This window comes from Lichenostomus cassidix, chromosome 6, assembly GCF_008360975.1.
Source record: "Lichenostomus cassidix isolate B80296 chromosome 6, HeHo_3.0, whole genome shotgun sequence".
In the NCBI taxonomy this organism is placed as follows: Eukaryota; Metazoa; Chordata; class Aves; order Passeriformes; family Meliphagidae; genus Lichenostomus; species Lichenostomus cassidix.
Window position 1 is genome coordinate 32,317,624 of NC_139487.1, and position 27,918 is coordinate 32,345,541.

Here is a 27,918-nt window from a genome sequence, read left to right on the forward strand (position 1 = left end):
CCATACCATGCTATTGTGTCCCTGCTTGACCAAACCATGCCATGCAGGACCATGCCACTCCTTGCTATTGTGGCCATTCTGGACCACATCCCACCATAGTACAGTGGCCATGCCAGGCAGCACCATGCCACCCCACACTGCAGTGGCCATGTCAGGCAGGACCAAGCCAAGCCATGCCACCCCATCCTGTTATGCTGGGCAGAATCATGCCATGCCAGACCAAGGCAGCGCACACTTCTGCGGCCATGCCAGGCAGGGTCATGCTGTGCTGGTTCACGTCGCGCCGGACCATGCCATCCCTTGCTATTGTGGCCATGCTGAACCATGCTGGGCTAGGACCATGCTGTGCTGGTCCATGCCAGCCTATGCCGTTACAGCCATGCGGGAAGAACCATCCCAAGGCAGGAAGAACCATCCCAAGCGGGGCAGAACCATCCCAAGCCAGGAAGAACCATCCCAAGCAGGGAAGAACCATTCCCAGCCGGGCAGAATCATTCCCAGCCGGGAAGAACCATCCCAAGGCGGGAAGAACCATCCCAAGGCAGGAAGAACCATCCCAAGGCGGGAAGAACCATTCCCAGCTGGGAAGAACCATCCCAAGACGGGAAGAACCATCCCAAGTCAGGAAGAACCATCCCAAGCGGGGCAGAACCATCCCAAGCCAGGAAGAACCATCCCAAGCAGGGAAGAACCATTCCCAGCCGGGCAGAATCATTCCCAGCCGGGAAGAACCATCCCAAGAAGGGAAGAACCATTCCCAAGGCGAGCAGAGCCATTCCCAGCCGGGCAGGACCATCCCAAGCCGGGCAGAACCATTCCCAGCCGGGAAGAATCATTCCCAGCCGGGAAGAACCATTCCCAGCCGGGAAGAACCATCCCAAGGCTGGAATAACCATCCCAAGGTGGGAAGAACCATCCCAAGGCGGGAAGAACCATCCCAAGGCTGGAATAACCATCCCAAGGTGGGAAGAACCATTCCCAGCCGGGCAGAACCATTCCCAGCCGGGCAGGACCATTCCCAGCCGGGCAGAACCATTCCCAGCCGGGCAGAACCATTCCCAGCCGTGCCGCGTGGCGCGGGGAGGGCCGGGCGCGCGCGCGGCGCGTGCGCAGTGTCCCGTTCGGCGGCGGCGCGGGCGCGTGCGCGGAGCGGCGATGTCGGGGTACGGCGTGGAGGAGCGCGCCGGGCCACACAGCCCCGAGTACCGGCTCTTCTTCAGTGAGTGCCGCCCTGCCCCGCGCCGCGCCCCGCCGCCCGCCGCCGCGCCCCCCGCGCCCCTGCCTTCCCCTCCCCAGCCCGCCGGCGCTCGCCTCAGTCCGCTCAGGTGGGACCTGCCGGGCTGTTCCCCCGGCATCTCACTCTCGCTCCCCTCCCTTTGCCTTGCAGAGGATGCCGCCGGGCGCTACATCTCGCCGTTCCACGACATCCCCATCTACGCGGACGCCGGGAAGGTGAGAGAGGGTCCTGAAACACGCCGGGGACCGGGGGGGTCCTGAAACATTCGAGGGGTCCTGAAACATCCAGGAGATCGAGGTTCTGGAACACCCAGGGGATCGGGGGGTCCTGGAACATCCAGGGGATTAGGGCATCCTGAAATATCCAGGGGATCGGGAGGTCCTGAAACACCTAGGAGATCGGGGGGTCCTGAAACACCTAGGAGATCGGGATCCTGAAACATCCAGGGGACCACGAGATCCTGAAACACTTAGGAGATCGGGATTCTGAAACATCCAGGGGATTAGGGCATCCTGAAACATCCAGGGGACCAGGAGGTCCTGAAACATCCAGGAGATCGGGATCCTGAAACATCCAGGGCTTCGGGGGATCCTGAAGCATCCAGGGGATCGGGGGTCCTGCAGCCTGAAAGACCCGGGGAAAGCTCCCACTTCCCCATGCTGCAGGAGCACCTTATGGAGTCACTGCCCAACCCTGCAAGGAATGGGTTTCTTGCTGTCCTGGCCTCGGGTGGAGCAACCCAGGAGAAGAGAATGGATGATCTCATTCTCAATTTTTTGCGTCAGAGATGTGAGTGGCTGGCTTGAGCTTACCCGTGCAGGCATTTTGGGTTAGCTAAGCAGAAAACGGGTTTTTTCTAATTTCTACATCCATTCCTATGGGTGCTGCATGATATTTCAGGCTCGGGTTTTGACTGCAGTACAACCACTTTATGCCTGCAGTATAATCCAACACTGAACAGAGGGTGAGGATGTTAAATTCCTGCTGTAGCATCTCCTGGGAGTGCTGGCCTCGCAGAACCTGCCCCTTGCAGCACTGCAGGGCTTTCACATCCTTCTGGCAGCCAGCAGTTAGTCAAATTAGGCTGTTCTGAGCAAAAAATGCCGCAGCTTCAGGAAATCAAAATGGTTGTGTTTCAGTTTTCATTTAATGCTTTCTCAGTGGTACCTTGGGCTCTCTGACTCTGTCCTTTACTGTTGTAGCATTTTTCTTTCTCAGACGTGCACTAAAAAGCTGTGCAGGTCAAGAAATGCAATGGACCAAGTAATACTTGTTAAAGAGAGGTGAAATTCAGAGGTGGGGAGTGGTTCTGGGAAAGGAAAAGAATATGCAGGTTTGAGAGATGAACCTCTGAAAAGCAGCTGATTGAGCTACCAAGGCGGAAGTGTTGGAGGTACCTGAAGTGCAGGTGTCAGAATAAGCTCTGGGAAGTCTGAAGTGGCTTTTGCCTTCTCAGAAGGGAAAAGATGGGTTGTAGTTCTGAAGGACAGTGGTGAAGCAGTTCCTGTGGCTGAGTGGGGAAGCTGTTCCCAGTGCAGGTGCCTGGCAGGTAACCCAGACAAGGAAAATCCAGCTAAAGCCATGCTTTGCAGATGCCCTCGGAACAGGGGAGGGAGGAGCAGAGGCATTAGTACAGGGGTGAGGAGGATTTCCTTGAATTGGTAATGCTAAACAGGGGAAACTGGGCTACTGGTGTGCCCTCAGGAACACAGTGCTGCTGCCAGCACCTCTGTGCCAAGTCATTCAGAGGAAAAAAACGTCACCATAACTGAAGGTCAAAGTCCCCAAAGTTACACAATAGTGCTGGTCCCATGGGATTCTCTCTGTGGCTGGAGTGCCTCAACACTGAGGTTTTACTCATCACTTAGCAGGTGGGCTGCCAGCCACGCTACAGAGCCCAGCTCAGAGCAAAAGGTTGTCTCACTCTGTCTGGGCTCCTTGATCTTTATCCTTGGACTCCTAAGACGCTGAGAGGATTGCAGGGTGTTTTTTTCAGTCTCAGGCTGGGGTTGTTGACCTTATCTGGACCTGTGTCATTGCAAAGAGATGACCTTGGGCTACTCTCTGTGTGTCTTAGGCCAAGTTGGACCATGGGGAATCTTCAGTCCTTACAATGGTGCAGCCCCAAGTCATCTTTCCCTGCCTGCAAAACCATAAGCACCCAGCCCAGCCTGTTCCAGTTGCCTCATTCCTTCCCTTGAGTTAGGAATAAAAAGTTATGTACCTTTCTACGTATAAAATGCAAATGAGCACTGACCCCCTGCAATTAGGGGGTGTAATAAAGCTCTGCTAGGGAAGGGTGTGGGCAAAGTCAGTGATGTAACAGCACTTGTTGCACAATATCAATCCAATTATGGTGCAATACAGGTTCGAGGGACTTTGCCATGCTAATGCTGCTTAAGGTGGGGATTAGAAACCTTGCCCAGACCAGGGAGCAAGGTTTGACTTTTTCTTAAAAAGCCATAATCTCTTCAAACAGCAGATGTTAAGGTTCAAGCATGGGAAAACTTGCTTTCTTGGAGAGGAGGTTGACCCTGACCTCTCAGCCCAGGTGGATCAACATGAGATATTTTCAAATGTCATCTGTAAATGAGATACTGTGAGATGTGGTTCTGCATTTCTCCCCCACATTTTTATCCTCACACCATGCCACTAACAAAGTCTGCTTTAATAGGAGTGTCAGCTTGGTGAAAGGGCATCCTCCCCTGCATCATGACTAGAATATTTGGGAGTGATGTTCTCACTCATTCAGGGCAGTCCATAGACACCCACATTATTAAATAAATGTCTTGTCCTGTTGGTGTTGTCTTTTCTGAATGGCCAGAGTGGCTTTTTCTGGAGATATTAATAAATATGCCCCAAACTTCATTTTGTCACATCCAGCATAGTCTGTATGCAGCTGTTTTCTGTTGATTTAACCTGTTCCTGTAGCTTAGGAACATGGGGGAGATGTTTGTAAGTGGCAACTGCTGAAGAACGTGTGGGAACCTTCATCTGGCCTTTGGGGTCTTTTGTGGGATTCAGCTTGGAGTGATGACATGTGACTGATTGGGCTACAGGGATTTTATCAGCTATATCAAAATTGGCACTGGAAAAACAGAAAAAACTTTGGGTTTCAGGTGAACTGGCTGGGTTTTGTGCTTACTTGTTAGTGTTCCCTAGTTTAAAGTGTGGTCTCAGGATTTCTTCCCATTCACTGCTTTTTTGTTTTCTTCAGAATGTGTTCAACATGGTTGTGGAGGTACCTCGATGGACAAATGCTAAAATGGAGGTAACTACATTAGAGTTCCAGTCTTAATCCTTGGCTTTGCTGATTCCTCCTGAATTCTACGTCTGGAATCAGAGTGCTTTCTAACTTCTCCTGTCAGTACTTGCTTAATGCTGGAGGTCTGGTGTGGAGGCTGGGATTGCAGAAGTTGGAATGCCTTGGCGTTGTCCTGTGGCTTCTGATTAAAGCAATATTTTATGACTCTTAACCCCATGTGATTCCAAGGCTTTTACATCTGTTGGCAACCATATCCCAGGGGATGGTAATGCAAAACTAAACCAGAGTTGTTTAGTATCTGCTGCTGGCATCAACATCATCTCCTGGTCACTTGGCTTGTCAGTTCCATTTTAAAAAATCACTTTTTTTTCATAGAGGGTAAAGCAGAGGGATTCATGTAACTTTTCTTTCAGATTTCAACAAAGGAACCCTTAAACCCAATCAAGCAAGATGTGAAGAAAGGGAAACTGCGCTTTGTAGCAAACGTGTTTCCCCACAAGGGCTACATCTGGAATTACGGTGCTATCCCACAGGTACTGTGCTTGATCCCAGTGGCTCATCCATCCTGGTGGGGAGGAGGAAGGGTGCCTGTGACTGCCACTGTGTTCATGAGCAAAAAGGTCGCCAGGGAGTCTGATCTGGAGCATGGTGTTTGCAGCTGGGGATATAATCCTGCTGAGGGAGAGAACCTGTCAGGAAAACAGGGATATTTTTAAGCAGAAATCCCAGGAGTTAGGCTTCTATCTGCTGTTATAAACAAGTTCCCTGAGGATGCACAGCAGCTGCTCAGAGGTTGGTTGGGCAGGTGCTTCTCTGTGGCTGAAGGGAGCTGTCACTGTGCATCTGGCAATTCAGTGGCCTCAGCTCCTGCCTGGCAAAGCATAAGGTTTGATCCTAATGAATCTTTATAGAAGACTCTTCTTGCCAACGCCCACCACTGCCCAGATGTGCTTTCCCAGAAACAGCAGTCAAGGTGGGACCGTGATAGTGACATCTGGCCACATGCTCTTAACTGGCTGGGGAGTGCTAGATAAAGAGGGACTTTAAACGAGGCTGTTTGCCTCTGATGTTCTCTAAGGCTGGAGTTTTCTTCAGAGAAATAAGCTGTCAGTGACAGATCACAGGCAAACACACTGAATTTGCTAATTCTAGTCTTGATAGCAGCACATGTCGAGTGTTTTCCCCACATGGCTTAACACAGGGCCTCAAAGTTGAGTTGTTTCCTGCTTGAATGGATTCTGAAGCCTGTTTCTTTGTACAGAATTTTGTCTTTTGAAGCCTTTGCTCTGTCTTGTGTTGGTGGATCAAAGGTGTTTACGCATCAAGAACTTAACACTTCCTGGTAGAGGAATGATAGTGTTTGTGAACAGCCCTACAGCACCACCCAGGTGTCAAAACATCTTCCTGAACACTCTGCATCCATCACGAGGTCCTGACTATACTGCTCTTGTCCTGGCATGCAGAGATTTGAGAATAACATTCTTTCTTTTTATATCTCAACCACCTTAGTGTGCGTGTTCCTCATGATGCAAGTGGGCTTGGAGTTCTTTTCACTCCTGATCAGGAGCATGTTTGAAACAGCTCTTGTTTTTGGAGTCAGTTGTTTTCTGGAGTTATGTCCTTCAATTTGGATTCACCACTGTGGGTGAGATGCACTGGGGAGAGCAGTGGGACTCCACATTCTTATCACTTCTCTAGGGTTAACAGTGTCTTTAATTGTTTAATTAAAAGGAAACAATACACCCTGTGTATCTTCCATCTCTGCTGGACTGCTGTCTAGAGTTCAGGAAATTTCTGTTAAGGAATGAATAGGGAGAGGAACAGGCAGACAGCCAAATCAATGAGGGAAGTGAACTTCACCTTTACGCAGCTGTGGGACAGAGGAGGAAGTCTGGAAAGTTGTTGAAAGGAGGTTTGTGGGTAGGAGGGAGCTGCTTACCCTTTGGAAAATGGGACCTTTTAACTTGGATTCAAACTTCCCAGGCACAAGGGAATCAGTAGCCCAAACACCAGACCTGGAAGCAGGTGTGAAGTGGGCCATCCTCTGTATATCCCAGGCAACTGCATGCCCGAAATTAACCTGCTTTTTGCTACCTCTTTAAACCTGAGAGTTCTTATTCTTATGCGTGGTTGATTTTGGTGTTGGTTTGGGGGTTTTTTTCAGACTTGGGAAGACCCAGGTCACAAGGATGAAAATACTGGCTGCTGTGGAGATAACGATCCTATTGATGTGTGCGAAATCGGAAGCAAGGTAATGCATCCTAAATGCCTCCTGAAACGTGTAATTAATGTCTCCAAAGTCAATTATCCAGAGACATTGTTAATTTCCTACCTCCTCTCCCTTAACAATGTGATGTTTCCCTCTGCTGCCTCTGGAGATTGTTGCTGAGATGAGCCAGGGCTGATGAGCTGCTGACAGCGAGAGCTCATTTCATGGTACCTGGCTGCTTGCTGAGCTCCTGCACAGCCTCCTGTTGTGCATTCCCTGCATGTAGCAAGGTCTTTTTCCTTGCAGGTCTGCTCGCGGGGAGAAGTCATCAAAGTGAAGGTGCTGGGCACGCTGGCTCTGATTGATGAGGGAGAGACAGACTGGAAGATAATTGCTATCAACGTTGAAGACCCAGAAGCAGACAGCTATAATGGTGAGTTACAGGAGGGAGGAACAGGATTAGTGCTTCCCTTCCTCCCATGAAAGCCTGGAGGGGATGGAGACAGGGCTTGCTCCTTCTGTGCAATGGTATTAATCAGATGTGATGCTGGAAGGACATTCCTGGAGCAAAATGTTTCACTGCTGTTTGTCAAATGTGGCCAGTCCTCAGCACAGCCTGGCATTCCAAACAGAGGGTGGCTGTACAGTGGAAGGCAAGGGATTGTCCCCCAAGCCTCTAATCAAAGCTGTTTAAATATGTCCAAGCTTCTGGGGACACTCGGGATATACAGTGAGGATGAAACACCAACTTCCCTGAGGAGATACTATGTCTTCAGGGGAAACTGTTTGAAATGGTGCTAAGGCTGCTTGGGAAGGGGCTGAAGGAGGAGGTGTTCTGCTCAGAACAACTTGGCAGAGCCACAGAAATTCTGTAATTCAGGAAATTCTGTTACTGTTTCTGGCTAACAAACCTCTTGTATCTGGCCAGACATCGAGGATGTCAGAAGGATGAAGCCTGGATACTTAGAAGCTACAGTGGACTGGTTCAGAAGATACAAAGTACCTGATGGAAAGCCAGAAAACCAGTTTGCTTTTAACGGGGAATTTAAAGGCAAGGTAGGATCACCTTCCTTCGTGCAAAGGCACCTTGTCCAAAAACTGAGCTCAGGGTGTGTGGGGACACAAGTCAGTTGCTGAGAGAATGGATTTTTATGGGGCTGCTGATAGTTGACTTCAGTCATCCTGCTGTTTTTCCAGCCTAGTGAGTGCAGGAATACCATGAAAAAGTGCCTGGGGTTATCACCCTGGCACTGTTGCATATTTCTTCATGTGGGAACACTGCAGGGCTGGGAGCCTCTGTGTCAGAACCAGGTGGAAAACACCAGGTTTATATGCTCCAGCTCTGGAGCAAAGGCAGCTTGACATCAACCCCTGCCTCTCTTGCCCATTGGCTCTGTTCCACCGCAACCTGGTGCAAGTTAAACTTGAGTCAGGAGTTAAAACACTTCTTCCTTCAGGCATGAAGTGTTCCCTCACACCCTGTAAGTCTCTGCCTTGGCAGCACTCTTCCTCTGCCTCTATTCTGGGGTGGATCAGATAAGTTACTGTTCCTGAGCAGGTGAAATCTTGCTTCTGTGTCCTCCCTCCTGCCCTTCCTGGAGTGCCATGAGGGGTTCAGTGAGGTGACTCAACTCCCAGAGCTCCAGAGTTGGTGCAGAGGAGGGGAGTTCTTCCAAAAGCCCTGTCTGGGAGAGAAAATGGAAGTCACAGAGGACTTCTTCCCTTTGGCTGTAGCACAGCACTTGGTTTGTTGGACTGGAACATCTTGCTGCCCCTCCGGATGGGTGAAGCCTGTCAAGGAAACTGGAAAATCAGGATAAAGAGCCTCACACATGCACTGCAATGTTTTATTTGGCTTTGTTTGGTACCAAACCAGGACATTTAGTGCTGGTGTTCACACCAACAAAGGACTGTGTGCTTCCTTCTCCGGCTGACAGGTTAATACTTGAGCATATACTGCTCATTTTTAAGGAAGGAGATTGATATGCCTGGAAACAAGCTCATTTCTAAATAGTTGTGAAGCCAGATTAGCTGTGTGTCTCTTCCTGCTGGTCTGAATAATTTGCCTAGAGTGGAAGAGAGCTCCTGCATAGGCCTGGATCAGCAAGCTGCTGGAGACAAACTGAGTGGGAGGAGCAGCAGGGTGGAGGTGCTTTTATAATGGAGCACTGGCCCAAGACTCGAGACTCGACTCTGTTCAGTTTCTTTTGGCCTCAAGCTCGCTCAGTGACCTTGACAGATCCTCCCATCTTGAAAGCAAAACAATTCTGTAAAATCCTGGTTGTTTCAGCTGTTGTGCACTGGGATTTTCTGCTCTTCCTGAACAGCACAGTAGCGGAAGAGGTTTTTCCAGCCCCTTCCAGAATTGTCTAAAAGCAGTGCCTTGTAACTGATAGTCTGGAGAAGGTGGTCTGGTGCTTCCACATAACCTGATGTTTGTTCTCATCTCCAACTTTAGGATTTTGCCCTGGATGTCATCAAAGGCACCCATGAACACTGGAAAGCTTTAATAACAAAGAAAACTGACGGAGGGGAGATCAACTGGTAAGCTAGTGCTTGTGGTAACATGCACCTTCCTCTTTCCTAAACAAAAAGCCCTGGAACTTCCCTTCCTGAGTGGTCCCATGCTTTCTGTTAGCTGCTGGCTGTCTCCCCAGGCTTTCCCCCTCAGCTTGGCAGCTGTAACAGTGATCCTTAATATTCCATTATTTAATGCTCCTGGGGGGGAAGGCTGGACTTGCACGTTCTCACAAGTGCCTGATCTCTTCCAGCACCAACCTGACGGTGTCTGACAGCCCTTTCTGCTGTGGTCAAGACTGTGCAAAAGCTACTGTGAATGCAGTAAGTACCAGCTGGAGTGGCCAAATCCCAGTGTTATCATCAGGAAGAACAGTGCAGTTTGTGTGCTCTCTCTGTGTGAGTGGCACATGGCACACTCAGAGTGTTTTGGGTGACTGAACACCTGCTTCTGGTTAAACAGGATGGATGTGGACATGCCCTTAGTCATCCAGGAGATGGAATCTCAAACAGGGTTTGCATGGAGGGCTAAACTTCTGAGCCATAGCTTGGCTGTCAGCTGTTCTGAGAGGGTTTTAAATATTTGGCCTTCCAAGAGCTTCACAGTACAGATCTCGCTTTGAGAAAAGAGTGTCTAATTCTCCAGGGATTTTGCATACTGTGGAATGAAGAGCTTGACATTCCTGATGTAGTTCTCCTATCCAGCCTCAGGAATTAATCGTGTCTCCCTAGGCTGGTGAAGTACTGCTATTGGCAACCTGAAAGGGGTTAGAGGGAGGGGACAGAAAAATCAAAATGCATATCTTGCCTCTCTGTATGGAAGCATAACTGGAAACCTGAGTCACTTTGTAGCCTTGGAGAGACCTTTAAAAGCATTGTCTTGTTTTCTAAAGTGCTGGTATCCCAATGAGGGATCTCAATTGAGTTTTCAAAAGCACAGCCCTCTTAGAGGATGTGTCACCAGCCAGGGGTCCTTCTCCATCTTTGGTTGTTAAATACCAGGGAAAGCTCTGAGGAGGAGTTCTCTGAGAGTCCTTTGAGCCTCTATTCCCCCATATTTTTTAAACCAGTGTTGTAGGTTTTAAAAAAAGCATCTGCCTGCACCTGTGTAGATTCTGGAGTGGGAGCTGCTTGTGCTGGGAAGCAGATGGCCCTGGAGCCTGCACTTGGAGCAGAGCACCTCAGGCACGTGGGGCATCTCCGGGATGAGGAGGCTCCAGGAATGACAGGATGCTGCACATGAGCTCAGTTATTCCCCCACAGCTGATCAGCTGCCACCAGATCTTCAGTGATGCTCAGGAAAGACTTGTGCAGCCCTGAATGATGTGTGGACAGTGTGAGGACATGTCTGTTCTCTGATAACACCCTTCTTGTTTCAGGCGCCGCCGTGTAAAGCTGCCAACCCCATCCCACCCGAAGGTGAGTGTCAAAACCCACCCTGGCACCCCAGTACAGAGCAGGGGCTTCCTCAGAGGAATTGTCAATAGGAAAATGAGGGGCTGAACTAAACCTGGGTGTTGTTGTAGCCAGGGCAAGGCCCAAGGGCAAGCTGAGGGAGGTGTTGGGAGCAGAAAGAGGAGCTAGGCTGCCACTTCAATCCCTTCATGGGGAATAAACCTGTGGAGAAATGCATGTCTTCATGTCTGCATGGAGTTGGAGGTCAAATGGCTTTGCCTCCCTGAGCCAGCTGAGCCAGAGGGAAGCCTGGCTGGCTTGTCCTTGCCTGCACCAAGTCAGGGATGCCCCAATGGTAGCCCAAGCGAGGTGACTTCTTTGGGAAAAACAAATCCACAGAAACAGGGCTGTGCCAAAACCTGTTTGCTGTCCTGTGGAACTGTTGCCAGGAGCAGAGGAAGCCCCTAAGCTGGAAGTGACACACACACAGTGCCATGTAACTATTTAATAGCTGGGTGGCCCACAGGGGACTAACCCCCTCCTTTTTTCTGCCCCACACAGTTGACAAATGGTTCTACTACCAGAAGAACTAAGTGCTGAGGATGGTGGTGAGACAGCTGTGTCCTTCCCACTGAGGAGTTGCCACACGCAGGAATAGACCACAAAAATAGCTTCAGTGTCAACAAGAAGACCTTGCCTGTAACTTTGCTGATTAGAATTCCATACCTAGCAGTGATGTGTCTGCTGAGGCCTGGTGGAGGCTGGAAGAAATAATTTATAAAATCCAAACACGCTGCTCGTGCATGGTCATGTGGTGTGCTCTAAATTGTGACAGGAGATCACTCACCTGGGGTGTGTATGGATGCTAGAAATAAAAACTACTGAAAGCCGGTGCTGCGGGGCTCCCACTGCTTTCCCTCCCTGAGCTGCAGGGTCACAGAACCATGGAATCACTGAGGTCAGAAAACACCTCAGAGATCATCGAGTGCAGCCTGTGGCTGATCCCCACCTTGGCACTGAGTGCCACGTCCGGTTTCTCCTTCAACACGGCCAGGGATGGTGACTCTGCCACCTCCCTGGGCAGCCCCTTCCAGTGTCTAATCACACTTAATGGGAGGAAATTCCTCCTGCTGTCCAACCGGAACCTCCCCTGGAGCCTCTTGAGACCCTGTCCTGTCCCCCTGACCTCAGCGTCCGTGCTGGGCTTTGTGATTAGGGGGGATTTACGGGGGCATTTCACTCAGGATCGTGTCCCCCCAAGAGGGAAGCGGTCTCCCGCCCCGGTCCCCGCGGAGCGCGGGCGGGTCTCGAACCCGCGGCCTCCCGGTACCGCCCGCCGCAGCCCGGGGCACGCGGAGCCAGCGGGGCCGGAAGCGGGCGGGGCGCGCTCTGACGCGTTTCCGGCGGGGCGCTGGCGGCGGCCGCGGACGGGACTCGGTGGCGGCGGCGGCCCGTGGGCAGCCGGGGGTGAGCGGCGGGGGTGGCCGCGGGAGCCGGCCGGGCCCGGCGGGATGCTCGGCGGGGCGGCGGGCGCCCGGCAGGCTCGGCCGAGGGGCGGCGGCGGCACGGGGGGTGACACGCAGGCAGAGCGGGGGCGGGGCGGGGGCCAGGCCGCGCCGCCCGCCCTTGAGGCCGGTCCCCCTCACCGCGGTGGTCCCCCATCCCCTGTCCCGCCTCACCCCCGTTCCCCTTCGCCCCCGTTCCCGCCGACCTCCAGGCCCCCGATCCCCCCGTGCCCGTACCCCTGGCCGCGGCTCCCGTCAGCACCGGCGCTTCCTAACCCGGGGCTCGGGTTTTGTCCCCCGCAGGCATTTCATCTCCAGCGATGTCTTTCATCTTCGAATGGCTCTACAACGGCTTCAGCAGCGTCTTGCAGTTCCTAGGTAATGCCGCGGCTCCCTCCGTGTCTCAGTAGCCCCTGGCAGCCCCCTCTGGGCTGGTTTGGCTTCTCCCAGCGCCAATATCCCATAAAAGTTAGGGATTAAGGTGGTGTGCAGCAGCTCTGGCCACTGTACAGTCTGGTGAGGAAACTGTTATCAATAAAGAGGCAGAGAAACTTTGGGAATATTTGGAGGCATTTGGCTCCTGCTCAAGTGTTTCTCTTGCCCTTTAGAAGCCTGAGAGCAGCTGGGCTGGCACCCAGGGCCTGTCCAGCCCCAGGCAGAGGTGCTGCCTCGCCAGGGAGGGAACCCCACCCTCCTTCTTCCAGAGTCCTGGATTCCAGTGGAGCTCCTTGCAGGAGGATGGGGTGCCCGCTGTCCCCATAACCTCTTGAAGGGAGGATGGGAAGGACGGGGTGAGACGAAGTCCCGTTGGAAATGTTTGGGAGCTTTCCCGTGGTGGACACATGCCTGGAAATGGGCTAAAATCAGTTTACCCCAAGAAAACAATGTGTTGTTCCCTGCTTTGCACTTTTGCCTGGACAACTCACTGCTGTCTTTTATAACTTTGTTTGGTTTTCACATCTAAATACCCTTTTGAGGAGACAGACCGACCCGTAATACTCTGCGGCACACTCTCCTGCTAGATAGACCAGAGGAAAGAACGGAATACTCATGGAAACACGAGCTTAGGAAATGTCCATTGCTGTAAACACGCCTTGGAAAAAGCCTGTTTAAGCTGTGTGTGTTTTCCCTGCTGCCCCGTGTCCATGCTGGAAGTGTGCACAGGTGGCAGCAGAGCTCCAGGAAAGGGCTTCCCCAAAAAATAGCCACAGCAGCGCAGCGTTCCGGCTCCGGATAAGCCCACTGGAGTTTTCCTCTTGCTTTGTTCCTTCTCCTCGCAGGTTTGTACAAGAAGTCTGGAAAACTGGTGTTCCTGGGGTTGGATAACGCAGGGAAAACCACTCTGCTGCACATGCTCAAAGATGACAGGCTGGGTCAGCACGTCCCCACGCTACATCCCAGTAAGTCTCCCTGGGAAAAGCCTCCCAGTGCGGCTTTTCCTCTGGCATTTTGGGGACACTGTAAGAAGACACCTTGGTGACAGATCTGTCTGGGGGATTGAGGGTCTTAAAATCTCAGCCGAGGTTGCAGCTGCACTGTGGTTGCCCAAGCTGAAGTGGGTCTGTGTTTTCCTCTCTAGAAATGCCCAAGAACCAGTGTGGCTCAATTAATGGAAAGGGAAAGTTTTCCTAGTGAAAAATGTTATAAAGGATGATAATTGCAGGTTAAAAAAGCTTCATTGGGAAGCAGGAAAAATTATTTTCTGGTGCTGAATTTTCATGATTCTGTGAAATAGCTCTTTTTCAGCCACTGGATTATGCGGGAAATTCAGGGAATTCCTTATTGGTGGAGTGTGTGTGATGCCAGAACGAATCCCTAAGAAACTGTGTTCATTACAACTTCCTTGTTTTCCTGAATCCCAGCGTGTGCTTTCCATTTCAGCATCAGAGGAGCTGACGATTGCTGGAATGACCTTCACGACTTTTGATCTGGGTGGACATGAACAAGGTGAGAAAGAAAGTACCAAAAATTGATACTGATGAGCGTCAGCAATTAACTGTCCCTAATTATTTGTTGCCTGGATTTATTTATGGAACAACATGTGGAAACAACCTCCTGGCTGTAGGAATGTTTGGAAGGAAACGCTGCCAGTTCATGCTCTGCTGCCTGAAGTATTTTTAGCTGTGGAAGACTCTGATATAATTTAGTTTGAATAATTGATGGATTTTTAGTTCTGCACTTTCTAGAAGTTTTAAATGCAGATTTTTTGCCCTTTTCCCTTTTCTTTTATACACAAAATTACTGGAAGGAAGACACTCTGGCTGAAAAGGCAGCCATGGTTGCTGAGGTTTGGTGGAGTTTTCACAAGGCTGTGTTTGTCCCCTGTGTTTTCCAGCTCGCCGGGTCTGGAAGAACTACCTGCCTGCCATCAATGGGATTGTCTTCCTGGTGGACTGTGCAGATCACTCACGGCTTATGGAATCCAAAGTTGAGCTTAATGTAAATACCCTTCTCTTCTTTCCCTTCTCCAAAACCTTTGGTTAGCTAAATTGTATATAATGGCCACCTCTCCCAGAGCTGGAGAAGCCTGGATGTCCTTACTATGGGTTGACCACAGACTGTTGAGTTCAGGGGAGGTTCAGACTGGACAAGAGTAGGAATTTTTTCATGGAAACGGTTGTTAAACATTGAAAGGGTCTGCCAGGAAGTGTCTAAGGAACGCTTAGATGTGGCACTCTATACTCTGGGCTGGGTGACAAGGTGGGAATCAGGCACAGGTTGGTCTTGGAGGCCTTTTCCAATGTCATTGATTCTGTCAGTCTTCCACAGGAGTATGGGAGCCCCAAAAACAAGCCCTTGTTGGTCACAGAGCCTAAAGAAAACCATTTTCTTCAGGCAGCAACTCCTTTTTCTGCCTCTCTGCTCAACTCTTGTTGGCTCTTGCACGCAGGCGTTAATGACAGATGAGACAATATCCAACGTGCCAATTCTTATCTTGGGGAACAAAATCGACAGACCAGAGGCTATCAGCGAGGAGAAACTGCGGGAGATCTTTGGGCTCTACGGACAGACCACAGGAAAGGTAGGGAGGCATCCAAATCTTGGATTGTCACAGGCAGGGGAGAGCTTGCCTGTTTCCTTGCAGAGTGAGGCTCGATTGAGTTGTTACTGGGAATTTGTCCACTGATTGGCCAAGATGAATCAATAATGATAATGATGATGATGATGATGATGATGACAATGATGATGATGGTCCCTTCCACTGCCTGAAGGGAGCCTACAAGAGAGAGACTTTTTAATGTGGAGTGGTGGGACAAGACAGACTGGCTTCCCACTGCTAGAGGGGAGGGTTGGATGGGAAATTGGGCAGAAATCTTCCCTGTGAGGGTGGGCAGGCCCTGGCACAGAGTGCGCAGAGAAGCTGTGGCTGTCCCTGGATCCCTGGAAGTGTCCAAGGTTGGGTTGGACGGGGTGTGGAGGAACCTAGGATAGTGAGACCAGGCAGGGGGATGGAACGACATGATCTTTAAGGTCCCTTCTATCCCAAACCTCTGATGATGCCCTTGGGCAAGTTTTGAGGCTGCCAGCATTGTACAAAATGCAGTGCACACACAAAGGGCCCTGCAAGAGGGGCTCCCCTGGATGGCTGTTGCTCACTGGGCGCTTCCCCGAGGGCAGCAGGGGTGCGGATGTGACTCCTGTTTGGATTTCCCCAGGGAAACGTGCCACTGAAGGACCTGAACGCGCGCCCCATGGAGGTGTTCATGTGCAGCGTGCTGAAGAGGCAAGGCTACGGCGAGGGTTTCCGCTGGCTATCGCAGTACATTGACTGATACTGGCACGGACACGAGAGTGTTACTCCTCTGGACTGATCTTGTTCACAGCTTCCTATGGACTTTTCTATTAGAACACGGAAGGCTTTCCAAGCGCATACTGGCGTTGTCCAAGAGACTCCTGGTTTTCTGGCTGCCCTTACGGCACAGTGGTGACACCACTCTTTTCCACGCGGCGGGGAGGCAGCGCCGTTCCCAAGTTGTCCCTGCCAGTTCGGTGACATCGGGGCTGCTCCAGTCCGGGAAGTCAAAACTCTGCACGCTGCTCTGTAACAGCTGAAAAAGAGAGCACGTCTCACCACTGTGGTTAATTGACTTCAAAAACAAAAAAAGAAAAAGGAAAAAGCAATTATATTTTTTAAAGAAAGTGTTAATGTAAACAGTGTCCCTTCTAACTTTTTAGTTTAACGTTCATCTTGTTTAGTCCAGAGTCTGGTTTAGGGTTTTTTAAAAATATATTTAACGGTATTTAGGTATTTCACAAATTACTGAACCAAGGTATCACAATATTAGAAGTCCTCAATAAACATAGCATTTGGACTTAACTGAGCTGTAGGGTGGCTGTGCTGTGTCACGCTGACCGACAACGGTGAGGTGCCGTTGGGACTGAGGTGTGCAATTCCAGCTTCTTTAGTTTACGGGGAATTTTTTTTTTCCTAGTTGGAGAGGAGCACCTGGTGCAGGTGTTTGGGGTGGTGTCCAGTGGGAAGGGGCTGCCTGGTTTCCCTTCGGCCAGACCCTCCATTGAGGATCCTCTGGCCACGCCATCACAGTAAGAACCACGAAGCTGTTCTGGTTGTTGTAGCATGGAAGTGTTTGACATTTGCATATCATGAGGTGATTAATGTAGACTAAACCGGTTTCTTTTATACTCTCAACGGACTTTTTTTTGTCTGAAGTTTCATTGCTGTCTGGCACTCATTTTCAATAAAGACATGTCTTTCTCCTCCAAAAGGGGCAGCGAGCCTCAGTCTGGCTTGGAGTTGGCTGGGCCTTGAGGCCATCAGAACATCAGCCACAGAGTTCCAGAAGTGTTTGGACAATGCTCTCAGGCACAGGGTGGGATTCTTGGGGCTGTCCTTGGCAGGGCCAGGGGCTGCACTCAATCCTTGTCCTTTCAAAGTCAGGATATTCAGTGATTCCATGGTTCTGTGACCTGCGTGGTGCAGCCAGTGAGGGAAACTGAGGCAGGATGGAAGAGCCGCTTGCCTCTGGGCTGGCAACCAGGCAGAGCTCATGGCTTTCAGGGACGTTTTTTCATGGTGTACACCCACACCGAACCCCCAGGCAGCGAGGAACTGGCTGGGGGGAAGCTTCAGCTATGACTCCCGGTGTTTGGGGGATTTTAACTCTCCCAAAGGGTTTCTCCGGTCCCGGTACTTCTGTCGGTGGTGGAAATGGAGGTTTGGTACTCGTTCGTGCTGTGGGTGAGGTGGGAAGCGAGCATGGCTATGGGATATCCTGGCCAAGGGTCCCGGGGAAGTGAGGGCCTGTCCCGGTGCCGGGGCCGCGGGGACCGAGGGGCGGCGCTGGGCCGAGGTGCCGGTATCCCCTGGAGAAGCGGGAGCTGAGCAGCGATCCAGGGCCGAAGGCTCCTAGCCTCTCAGGGAGCCGACGGGCGGCTCCGAAACAGGGATCCCGAATGTCCCGGGGAGCAAGGCCGGGAGGCGGCGCGGGCCGAGGGTTCGGGGAGGCGGGGCGGGCCGAGGCTCCCTCACCGCCCGTGAGGGCCCCGCGGGGGCGTGTCCGCCACGTGCGCGCCCCGCCCCAGCCAATGGGGAGGGCAGGGGCGGGAGCGCGGCCAATGGGCGCGCGGGGCGGGCGGCGGGGCGGGACGCGGCGGCGGCGATGGCGGCTGCTCCGCCGTGCTGCGCGGTGCGGGTGCGGGGCGCGGGCGGCGATGGCGGAGGCTGCAGCGGGCTGGTGCTGAGCCGCCGCCCCGCGCTGGTGCTGTGCCACGCCGCCGTCTTCGCCCCGTTCCTGCGGGCCGGCCCCGCCGCCTGGGCAGGGCCTGCCGCGCTGCCGCCCGCCGCCCTCCGGCCGTGCCCGCAGCTCCGCGTCGTGCTGGGCGCCGAGCCCGGCGGGCTGCGGGAGCTCGATGCGCGGCTGCTGGCGCTGGTGCCCTGCGCGGCGTTCCGGCGGGCGCTGGAGCGCGGCTTAGGGCGGGCGGAGCGGTGGCGGTTCGGGGGCGCGGAGGAGGCGGACACCGAGCCGCGGGCGCTGCCCTGGTTCGCCTGGCTGCGGGTGCCCGGGCTGGACGCGCCCGAGGGCGGCTGGGCGCCGCGGGCCAGCGCCGGCTGCCTGCGCAAGGGACAGCCGCTGCTGGCCTGCGGGTCCCCCTTCGGAGACCTGTGTCCCGAGCTCTTCCTCAACACGCTGAGCCGGGGGGTGGTCAGCAACCTGGCGGGCGAGGAGAACGCCCTGGTGCTCACCGATGCCCGCTGCCTGCCCGGCACCGAGGGCGGCGCCGCCTTCGTGCCCTCGCCCGACGGGCCGCGCGTGGTAGCCGTGATCGTCGCCTCCTTCTGCTGGAAGGGCGCCGAGTGGGTCGGGCTCACGCTGCTCTGCTCTCTCGCCGCCATCCTGCGCAGCAGCGCCGCTGTCCTGGGCGAAGCCGGGGTCGTGGTGCCGCCGGTGCCGGCGTGGGTGGCCGCGGTGCCGGCGAGCAGCGGGCAGGACCCCCTGGGCTGGACGGCGCTGGTGGAGTGCGGGGCGACCTGGGGCTCCGGGGTGCTGCTGGCGCCAAGGATGCTCCTCACCTGCCGGCACGTCGTGGAGGCCAGAACCCCGCTCCATGTGACACCGGCAGGCGGCCCCGGCCGGTGAGTGCGGCGGTGTGTCCTCCACCTTGACCCCCCTATCCTGCGCGTCCCCCGTCATGACATCTCGTTTGCCGTGTCCTTAGGGATGCTGCCGTGCTCAGGGGACGTGTGGTGTTTGCCACAGAGGAGTCGTCCCCCTTCGACGTGGCCGTGGTGGAGCTGGAGGAGAGCGTGCCAGGCTTTATCCCCCCGTGCCTGGCAGACACCTTCCTCCCAGGTAAGGAATGGAGGAGCACGGGGTGTTGGGGAAGGGGGTACATCATCCCCTTGCACCCACCTCCTGCCTCTCACCCCAGGAGAAGAAGTGAGCGTGGTGGGTTTCGGGGCGCTGGGGCGGGCGTGCGGCCCCTCGGTGACAGCAGGGGTCCTCTCGGCCGTGGTGGCAGTGGCCGGGCACCCTGTCATGCTGCAAACCACCTGCGCCGTCCACGGGGGCTCCAGCGGCGGCCCCCTCGTCTCCTCCCGCAGCGGATGCCTCATGGGTAAGCCGGGGGTCTCCCATGGGTGGGTGGGGGGTTTCCGTGGGTGTCCCTCGGCCGGATCCAGTGACATGGGCATCACATCTCTCCCCGACAGGGATCGTGGCCAGCAACACCCGGGACACCGGTGCGGGGGCCACCTACCCCCACCTCAACTTCTGCATCCCCATCACCGTCCTGCAGCCCCTCATCGCGCGCTACCGCCGCACTGGGGACCCCGATGCCTTCGCTGGGCTCAACCGGGTGGATGAGGGGGTGCGGGCAACCTGGCAGCTCCAGCAGCGGCCAGGACTCCCCAGCAAGCTCTGACCCCCCTTCCCGGGAAACTTGTGCCAGGGACCAAGGTACCAGGGAGGGAGCTACCACATCCCCTCTTAGGCCCCAGTGGTGTGGGGGTCAGTGCCTGGACCCTACAGAGCTGGTGGAGCATGGGCACCCTGGGGCAGGGGATATGGCACAGTGCCTTTGACAGCTGCTGCTGACTCCAAATTGGGGAGGTTTGGGGTTTGTATTTTTGTTTTATTTTCTCCCTGGGGCCATAAATGCTGTGAGTTGAGGCCCTGGCGTCCCGTGGTGCTGAGTGGCTGGGGGGTGTGTGGAGGTACTCGCTGGGGTGTGGGTTGGATTGGGTGTGCAGGTTGGTCCTGTAAGGGATATTCTGGGTGAGGAGTAGGATAGGGTTGGGGTCTTGTTTGGGATTGGGGTCCAGGATGGGGAGGGAGAGCAGTTCTGAGTCCTTCTACAGCTTCAGACCCTGTAGAAAGGGGGTTAGTTTGGGGTCCTGGCAAGGGTCAGGAGCTGGGGGCATATGGGGGCATATCTTTGGGGGGATCCCTGGAGAAGTCAGGAGCTGGGCAGGGGACATATCCCTGGGGAGGGTGGTCAGTTCCAGCCTCAGGGCAGCAGAGTACAGGAACCAAATGCAGGGCACTGTGAGTGGGCCACCCCTCCCCTACCCACTCCTCCAGCCCAGCAGTGCCCCCTCACCCGAGGGCACAGCACCACCACCACCCCCTCCCCAGGACCCCCTGCAGGGCCGGTGGGTGTCAGGGGCACACGGGGGGTGTCAGGGGGAGGAACGGGCCGGCGAGTGTTTGACACAGCACGGGGTATTTATTTCACAGCCGCTACACAACGCCGGGGGCCGGGGCAGCCACGCAAGCACAACATGAGGGGGTTGCGGGGAGGAGGGGGGAGGGCAGCTTATCTATGAGGGGGTTTGTTGGTTTTTTTTTTTCCTTTTTTTTCCCACTTTTATTAGCGCCGTTTGCCCGGTTGAAGACCACGCAGCAGCACACTAGGCCTACAAGGCTCTACCCAAAAAAAAAAAAAAAAGCTCAAATTCGCACAAGAGCGGCCCCCCGCCCTGCTCGCCCCCTCCCCGGGCAAGCACCCCGACGCCCCATCCCACACGGGGCCGGAGGGGGGAGCACCCACCCCATGTCACACCGGCAGCGGGGGGGTCACGGGGACCCCCAGCTGGGGGGCTGCCTCCCGGCCGTGCCGCCCACCGGGCTCTCCTGCTCCTCTACCAGATGTAGCCGCCGTCGTCGCCCTCGCCCGCTTCACCCTCCTCTTCCTCGCCTTCCTCGCCCGCCTCCTCTGGCTCCTTCTCCTCCTCGTCCTCCCAGCCCACGCTGCTCCCGAAGTCGCCCGAAAACCCCGTCGCTTCATCTGTGGGGGCGAGGGGCAGAAGTTCAGGGCAGTCCCGGGCTGCAGCCCCGTCCCCTGGCGGGGGCTCCCCCAGCTCTCACCGCAGTCGGGGCTGCCGTGGCCGCGGGTGCCTGTCAGCTCGGCCCCGTGCTGGTCCACACACCAGCACTCGCTGCCGCCCGGCTCGCACTGCGCCCGCCGGTAGTAGCCGTCCTCATCACAGCTGGGAATGAAGGTGCCTGCGGGGAAGCAATGGCCCCCCACCCCCCCCAAACTTGTGCAGTGCCAGAACCCCCCATGGAGCTCCATGCTTGTCCCAGCTCGGCTGCACGGGGCACTGCTGGGGAAAAGGGCCTTGGTCCGCCCCACTCACCCGGCTTTTTTTTGGTTGCTTCTTGGATCTGGATCTTCTCCAGCTCCCTGAGACAGGGCGGCTCTGCAGCAATTCCACATGCTGCTCTTAGGGTGGGTGTTCAGCCTCCCCATGGCAGGCAACCCCTCACCCCACAGTCTGCACCCCCAAACCCACAGCATTCATCCCTGGAGTACATCCCTCCAACTCCATAGCATGTATCCCCCTCAACCCATGGAGTACATCCCTCCCAGACCCCACAGCATGTATTCCCCATGATGCACATCCCCCTTAACCCAAGATTACCCATGTTTACCCATGTGTTTACCCATACCCAGAGCACACACCCCAACATGGTTTCCAGCCCCCCAAACCCTGTGGTGTACCTCTTCCCTCAAGGTAATCATCCCACAAACACTCCAAACCCACAGCAAGGATAGCCCATTATCCCATGACATACATCCCCTCCATGCCCCAATCCCACAGCTTGAATTCCACATAACCCCATGACGTCTATCTTCCCCATGATGCACATCCCCCCACAAACCCCAATCCCACAGCACAGATTCCCCATGACGTACATCCCCACACACACCCCAATCCCACAGCATGGATTCCTTATGAGCCCATGATGTACATCCCCCACTCCCAACTCCAATCCCATGATGCATGTCCCCCACCCCCCCCCACAGCATGGATCCCCCAGAACCGCATGACATACATCCCCCACTCCCAACCCCATCCCACAGCATGGATTCCCTGATCCATGGCATGCATCCTACAGGACATGAATCCCCCAGCCCTACGGGCTGCATCCTCCTGACCCTGCAATGTCCAGCCCCCATCCCCACAGCACCGTCTCCCCCCTGCCCTGACGCACTTTCCCTCCAGAAGCAGAAGCACCACTCGGGAGCAGAGACACGGCCGTCCTTGGAGGTGTCACAGGAGTTGAAGAAGGCGCGGATGCACACCTCGTACTTGTCCAGGTTGATGGCGGCCAGCTCGGCCGCCTCCAGGAAGAGATCCCCGCTCGTGTCCAGCCGGGCAAACATCCACCCCACCGCCTCCTTGCAGGTGGCCGCCACACTCCTCTCCAGTGCTGCAGGGCGGGATGAGGCCGGTGGCTGCCCAGCCCCCCCAGGGACAGCACCCCACGTCCCCTCACTGCGTGGTGGGGACACGTACCAGTGCTGGGGCTGGCGGGGAGCCCGCCGGTGCCGTTCTGCTTGGCGTTCTCCCGCAGGAGCTGGAACCAGTCGCGTAGGCGGTCACCCAGGTCGGCCAGATCCTGGCCGGTGCACAGTTCTGGAGGGTCCAGTGGGACAGTGTCAGGCCGGGCAGAGCTTGGGGACAGTCCCCCGGTGCCCCCCATCCCACTCACCTTGTTTGCTGTCGCCGGCAGGGCTGTGTGGGGTCGGGCAGGGGCACTGTCCCTCACATCGCACCGTCAGCTGCTTGCTGGCCAGGCACGCCTGCTGCTCCAGCTTGCACTGCGGGGCGGCAGCGGGACGTTGGCGGGGGGACACAGGGCACAAGGCCCCCTCCCCGCGGCGGGTGCCGCTGTCCTTACCGCCGAGCTGTAGGTGTGGCCGTCGGAGCCGCAGACGGCGGCCACCGGGGCGGCGTGGCAGGGCTTGCAGCCCCCGTGCGCCTTGGGGCCCAGCGGCTTGATCCTGCATGGGGCGACAGGGTGCTGAGACCTCGCCTCGGCCCCCCCATCCTCCCGCCACCGGCTCGGTCCCTGCCCCGCCGCGCTCCTACCTGTGCTCCAGCTTCTTGCGGCTGATGCACATGGCGCGCTGGTAGCCCTGCGCCACGCACACCTTGTGCCGGCTGCATTTCACCTTCTGGCAGGGGTCCTTGGTAGTGTCCAGGGCTGGGGGGGCAGAGAGGGACTGGGGGAGGCGAGGGGGCAGGCGGGGACCCCCCAGGGGAGCCCCGGCAGCGCTGGCCACCAGCCGGCCCGGCACAAAGCACCATTCAAGCTGCAGCCGGGCAGCCGCCTCGGCACCAGCTGCTGCTTCCCGGCTCGCACCGGCCGCACCGCCGCTCCCAGCCGGAAGGGAAAAACCCGGGGGGTGCAAACAGAAAGCGTGACTCTCCCACAATGGCTGGCACGGAGCCCACTGTGCCCCATCCCTGTGGTACCTTCATCCCCGGGCTGGTTGTCCTCCCAGCTCTTGATGTAGTCATCCTGCAAATCGGTGAGAGCCTGGATAAGTGCAGGTTGTGGGAAAGGTGACACCGGGCCAGGCGTGCCACCACCTCACGCGGAGCCACCGGCCCGGAGAGGCTCCCACTGCACACACCCGCAGGCATCTCCCGCAGTGGTAGGGCAGCAGGCAGGGATGGGAAGCAGCCTCCCCCCAAAAGCGGGGTGTCACCCCCTCGGCAGCCCCTCGAGGCTCACCTCCACCTCCTGGCAGCACGGCAGCAAGATGGCCCAGCCAGCACCGAGAAAAGAAAGAGAGTGCCCACCGTCAGCTCTGGGGTAGCCCAAAGGCCTGCTCCCAGCGCCATCCCATGGTGACAGGCACCCTGTCACCCACTGGGGCACCCTGGCCTTCTGGTGCCCAAAGCTCTTGTCACCAGCTCTGGATATCACTGGCACCGACCACCAGTGTGCTCCCCCATCTCTGCCTCTAGACCTGTGACCCTGGAGAGCCTTTATACAGGATAAAGCCTTCCCCCATGAGCCAGCTGGGAAAGCCAGGGAATAGGGATTGAAAAAGCATCGGGTGGAGGAAGCCCCTGGGAGCCCAGAGAGGCCCTTATGGGACTCCGTGGTGCTGCCACCCTGATTCTTCAATACTGAGCCCAGAAGGAGTGGGCCAAGATGGATGTTGCTGCCTGGGGAGGCAGAGGGGCTCCCACAGGACTCTGAAAGCATCCTGGGGATGTGGGGGAGCAGCAGGGACTCAAAACTTCCCGGTGAGCAGCACTGCCCGCCCCACGGGAGGCTCCGGGGTGGGCTTTGTGATAAGGAAGGAGCATCCCTGCCGCCCCGGGGAAGGCGGGCAGGGTTTGGGATGGCAGCTGGAAGCAGCGGCACGGGAGGCAGCTCCGGAGAGGATGTCTCGCTCCGGCACGGCGATGTTTGCACCGCAATCGATAGCCGCGTTCCCGTGCCATGATTGGTAACACTGCGGCGCCCGGCAGCTCCCTGCGGCGCGGGTCTCGCCACGGCCGCCGGCCTCCTCCCCGTGCATCCCTCCACCGGTGCTGCTCAGCCGAAAACCCCACAAATCCATGGATTTGCTTATTAATCCACGCTAACCGCCAGCAGGGCTGCAGCACCCCCAGCCTGGCAGCCGTGCCACAGCAGGGTGGGCCCCACGTGTGCTGCCAGCACCCAGGGGTGGGGATCCCTCAGCCCCGAACCCCCTGGGGATGCTCAGTGCCATGGGGGCACATCCGCACGTGCTCCCCTCGGGCATCCGCAGCCATCCGAGGTCCCAGGTGCCCAGTGCCGGCGTCGGCCAGCGGGGGTGTTGCTGGCAGGGGTCTCCGGGGAGGAATTTACCCTGTCCTTTGCACCCTCCGCCGTGCTCTGCCCTCTAACTGGTTTATTTGGGGGCTGGTGTCCCCCGCCCTGCCCTGCGGTGGGCAAATCTCCCTCGCTGCTATCCATCCATTCATCCATTACACCCTCGCTGCCAAGGTGAACCCGAGTGCGCATCTGAACAAAGACCAGAGGGGCTGACTCGAGGTAGGGGGGCGGCTCGGGGTGTGCCCCCCTCCCCACTTGGCTGCTGCAGGTGTCCTGGGTCTCCCTAGGGCAGGGCTGCAGAACCATGTCCCCCACCCTGGGGGACATGAGCTGAGGGTGTAAAACGAGCCCAGGAAAAATCTCCGATTGCCTCATAAAATTAAAGGCTAGAGCTAAATGCCATCGAGGCTGTTCGCAAGAGCTGCGTAACAGCGAGAAGCCCTTGCGAGGATCCTGAGCCAGGTGTGCCCGGTGTGCCACCGCTCCTCCGGCAGAGACTGCATCCTCATCCTCCCTACCTCGCGTCCCCCCCATCCCCAGGGGCCACCACCCCACGGAGGCAGGGCCGGCCCCGGCTGCGGCACCGCGCGTGGCTCCGGGGACATCCCGCGGAGCTCGGGGTAGCGGGAGTCCGGGAGGATGCTCGTGACCTGACATGGGCTGAACTGTTACCGAGGGTTTGAGGCAACGGCGCAGCCCCCGCAAAAGGCGGGCGGGCCCTGCCTGCACCCCGATGTGGGGCACGGGAAGAGGGTGCAGGGGACAGCACCCATGTCACCGGAGAGGGACGCTTTGGCATCAAGCCCTGGTCATGGAGGCATTGGCATAAGCCACGCAGCTTTGGCGACGGGCAGGGAGGCGGCGGCGCTGCCTGAGCCGGCGAGCATCCCTCGAGTACCGGGGCCACCGAGCATCCCCCCGGATAGTGGGGCCGGCAGCCGCCCACGGCCGCGGCGGGATGCGGGCACCGCCGAGCATCCCTGGGCGCCCGTGATGAGGCCGGGGCCGGGGAGGGTCGCGCTGCGGCAGCCGCAGCGGCGGGGCGGGGAGTGCGAGGAGGGGGCTCCCGGTGCCCGGCGGCGCGTCCCGTCCCCCCCGCCCCGCTGCTGGCGCGGACTCACGTCTCGGAAGCGGTTCCAGTGCTTGATCCTGCCGCCGTACTGGGAGATGGACGAGAGCCACTGCTCGTCCTCCATGAAATTGCCGGGGCTCTCCGCCGCCGCGGCGGGCCCGGGGCCGGTGGCGGGGCCGGCGGCGGGCCCGGGGCCGGCGGCGGCGGCGGGCAGGAGCAGGGCCAGCAGGGCCAGCAGGGCGCGGCGCCCGCCGCAGCCCCGCATGCTGCCGCAGCGCCGGGGGGAGCGGGCGCGGTGCGGAGCGGTGCGGTGCGCACGGGGAGGCGCCGGCGGCGAGTGCGGCCGCGGGGCGGCACCGGGCGGCACCGGCGGGAGGGCCGGGGCGGGGCCTCCGCCGCGCCCGCCGCACCTGCGCGCCGGCACCGGGGCGGGGGAGCCGCCGGCACCGCACGGCACGGCGGCAGCACCGGTCCTCCTTCTGTCCCCATCCTGCACCCCCGTCCCTGACCTGTCCCTGTCCCGCGTCCCTCATCCTGCATCTCCTGCCACACCCCCATCCTGAAGTCCTCATCCCGCACTCCTCGTCCTGCATTACTCCTCCCTACCGTGTCCCCAACCTGCATCCCCAACCTGCATCCCCGACACACCCCCTTCCCACATCCTCTATCCTGCATCCCTGCTCCCTATCCAGCCTCCATCTCACATCCGATGTCCTCCATTCCTTGGTCCCTGCTGTATCTCTATTCTGCATCCCCCATCCTGCATACTTTATCCAGCATCCCCAGTCCCTGCTAGGTTCCCATCTCACATCTCCCATCCTACATCCCCTGCCACATCCCCATCCAGCATCAGTCATCCCACATCCCTCATTTTTACCATGTACCCATCCCTTATCCCCCATTCCTTCCACATCTCCATTTGTATCCCACATCCTGCATTGCCAGTCCGTACTGCACCCCTATCCCACAGCCCCTTGTCCCTGCCATGTCCCCACCCTGCATCTCTCATCCTCCAACCCCTCTCCCTGCAATGCCCACTCCGCAGTCTCCCTTCATCAAGCCATGCCAGCACAGCATTTTAGGGCTCCAGGGAAGACTCCCACCCCTATCCCCACGTTTTGCTTTTGGATTTCCCCCTCCTCTCAGCAGAAGGAAATCAGGGTGGGCAACAAGTGTCAACTCACCTCAGCTGCAGCTCCTCCACAGCTTCAGCCGGGGATGCCACAGCACACATCCAGCTTTTCTTCTCCCTGCCAGGACCCTCAGGATGGGAGGCATAACTGCCGGCAAACCCCACTGATGACTGGGAAAAGATCAGAATCCTTAATTCTGCCTGGGGAAGGAGGTGTGAAATGAATTTTGCTGTGCCAAGGCTAGAGCAGCAGGATAAGCTGCTTAATAGCGAAATTCAACCAACTTCAAAAAGAATTGTTACTAAAACATGTTTACACAAGTGGGACGAGGAGTATGCTCCAGTTGTCAAAAATCTGTTTGCCTCAACTTCTTGGTGAGAGTCGTTAAAAACCCGTCAGGTAGTAGCTTTCCAAGGTGCATCTCCCCTTCCCTGGCAGCTGCGTGAGCAGCTCCTGGGTCTGTTCCGATGAGATTTGCCAAGTACCTCTTCAGGCTGGCGGAAAGATGACAGCAACCGGTGTTAAGTGCTCTCAGCACCTCCCTGTGAGCATGTGCTGGTGCTCTGCTCGCTGAGGGAACCATTTGGAAAGCAGCTTTCGGAGAGCACAAAGGCGTTTGACTCCAGGGAAAAGGACACAAAAAGCCCAATGGTTGTAATTGGGTACAACTAAGGGCACCCAGCAAAAGCACAGACGATTTGATTGCCTGGCATGCAGGCTTGAAAGCAAACAGGCAACACAGACAGCAATACATTTGGGGGGAAAAAGGAAAGCAATCCCAATTCCTGAACGACTTCCACTGCTGTTTGTGCATGGCCACACAGCCAGCTCGCTATACAGGGAGGAAATGGATGAAGACCTCTTAAAAATTATCACTTGGACATGTGGGCTCTGCTGGAGCACCCCTATCCCTGGCTGAGACACTCTCCACCTGTAGCACAGCATGATTCCACATCCATGGAAGAAACTAGGAATGGCAGCAGCACCTGTTTTGTTACAAAACACCCAAGCACCAG

At 56.6% G+C, this 27,918-nt stretch overlaps 4 protein-coding genes across 4 annotated transcripts; 3 read left to right on the forward strand and 1 right to left on the reverse strand.

The window, feature by feature from the left end:
* The first annotated feature begins 1,068 nt into the window (after nucleotides 1-1,068).
* On the forward strand, nucleotides 1,069-11,513 carry PPA1 (inorganic pyrophosphatase 1). The gene is made up of 11 exons (XM_085064378.1): nucleotides 1,069-1,219; nucleotides 1,388-1,452; nucleotides 4,455-4,508; nucleotides 4,916-5,035; nucleotides 6,667-6,753; nucleotides 7,018-7,144; nucleotides 7,640-7,767; nucleotides 9,170-9,255; nucleotides 9,483-9,552; nucleotides 10,608-10,647; nucleotides 11,185-11,513. The coding sequence occupies exons 1-11, from the start codon at nucleotides 1,156-1,158 to the stop codon at nucleotides 11,214-11,216; spliced, it is 873 nt and encodes a 290-aa protein (XP_084920504.1). The 5' UTR covers nucleotides 1,069-1,155; the 3' UTR covers nucleotides 11,217-11,513.
* Nucleotides 11,514-12,008: 495 nt separating this feature from the next.
* Nucleotides 12,009-16,855, forward strand: SAR1A (secretion associated Ras related GTPase 1A). Its single transcript, XM_085064380.1, has 7 exons — nucleotides 12,009-12,090; nucleotides 12,432-12,506; nucleotides 13,409-13,528; nucleotides 14,010-14,075; nucleotides 14,464-14,567; nucleotides 15,019-15,150; nucleotides 15,785-16,855. Exons 2-7 carry the CDS (start codon nucleotides 12,449-12,451, stop codon nucleotides 15,899-15,901), a joined length of 597 nt encoding a protein of 198 aa, XP_084920506.1. The 5' UTR covers nucleotides 12,009-12,090; nucleotides 12,432-12,448; the 3' UTR covers nucleotides 15,902-16,855.
* Nucleotides 16,856-17,724: 869 nt separating this feature from the next.
* On the forward strand, nucleotides 17,725-19,758 carry TYSND1 (trypsin like peroxisomal matrix peptidase 1). The gene is made up of 4 exons (XM_085064381.1): nucleotides 17,725-18,723; nucleotides 18,807-18,940; nucleotides 19,020-19,205; nucleotides 19,300-19,758. The coding sequence occupies exons 1-4, from the start codon at nucleotides 17,750-17,752 to the stop codon at nucleotides 19,509-19,511; spliced, it is 1,506 nt and encodes a 501-aa protein (XP_084920507.1). The 5' UTR covers nucleotides 17,725-17,749; the 3' UTR covers nucleotides 19,512-19,758.
* A 537-nt stretch (nucleotides 19,759-20,295) lies between these two features.
* On the reverse strand, nucleotides 20,296-26,102 carry SPOCK2 (SPARC (osteonectin), cwcv and kazal like domains proteoglycan 2). Its single transcript, XM_085064395.1, has 11 exons — nucleotides 25,819-26,102; nucleotides 23,618-23,626; nucleotides 23,356-23,401; nucleotides 22,969-23,083; nucleotides 22,778-22,880; nucleotides 22,589-22,697; nucleotides 22,393-22,512; nucleotides 22,088-22,306; nucleotides 21,229-21,291; nucleotides 20,957-21,094; nucleotides 20,296-20,876 (listed from the first exon to the last, which is right to left on the reverse strand). The coding sequence occupies exons 1-11, from the start codon at nucleotides 26,032-26,034 to the stop codon at nucleotides 20,731-20,733; spliced, it is 1,284 nt and encodes a 427-aa protein (XP_084920521.1). The 5' UTR covers nucleotides 26,035-26,102; the 3' UTR covers nucleotides 20,296-20,730.
* Nucleotides 26,103-27,918: the final 1,816 nt, after the last annotated feature.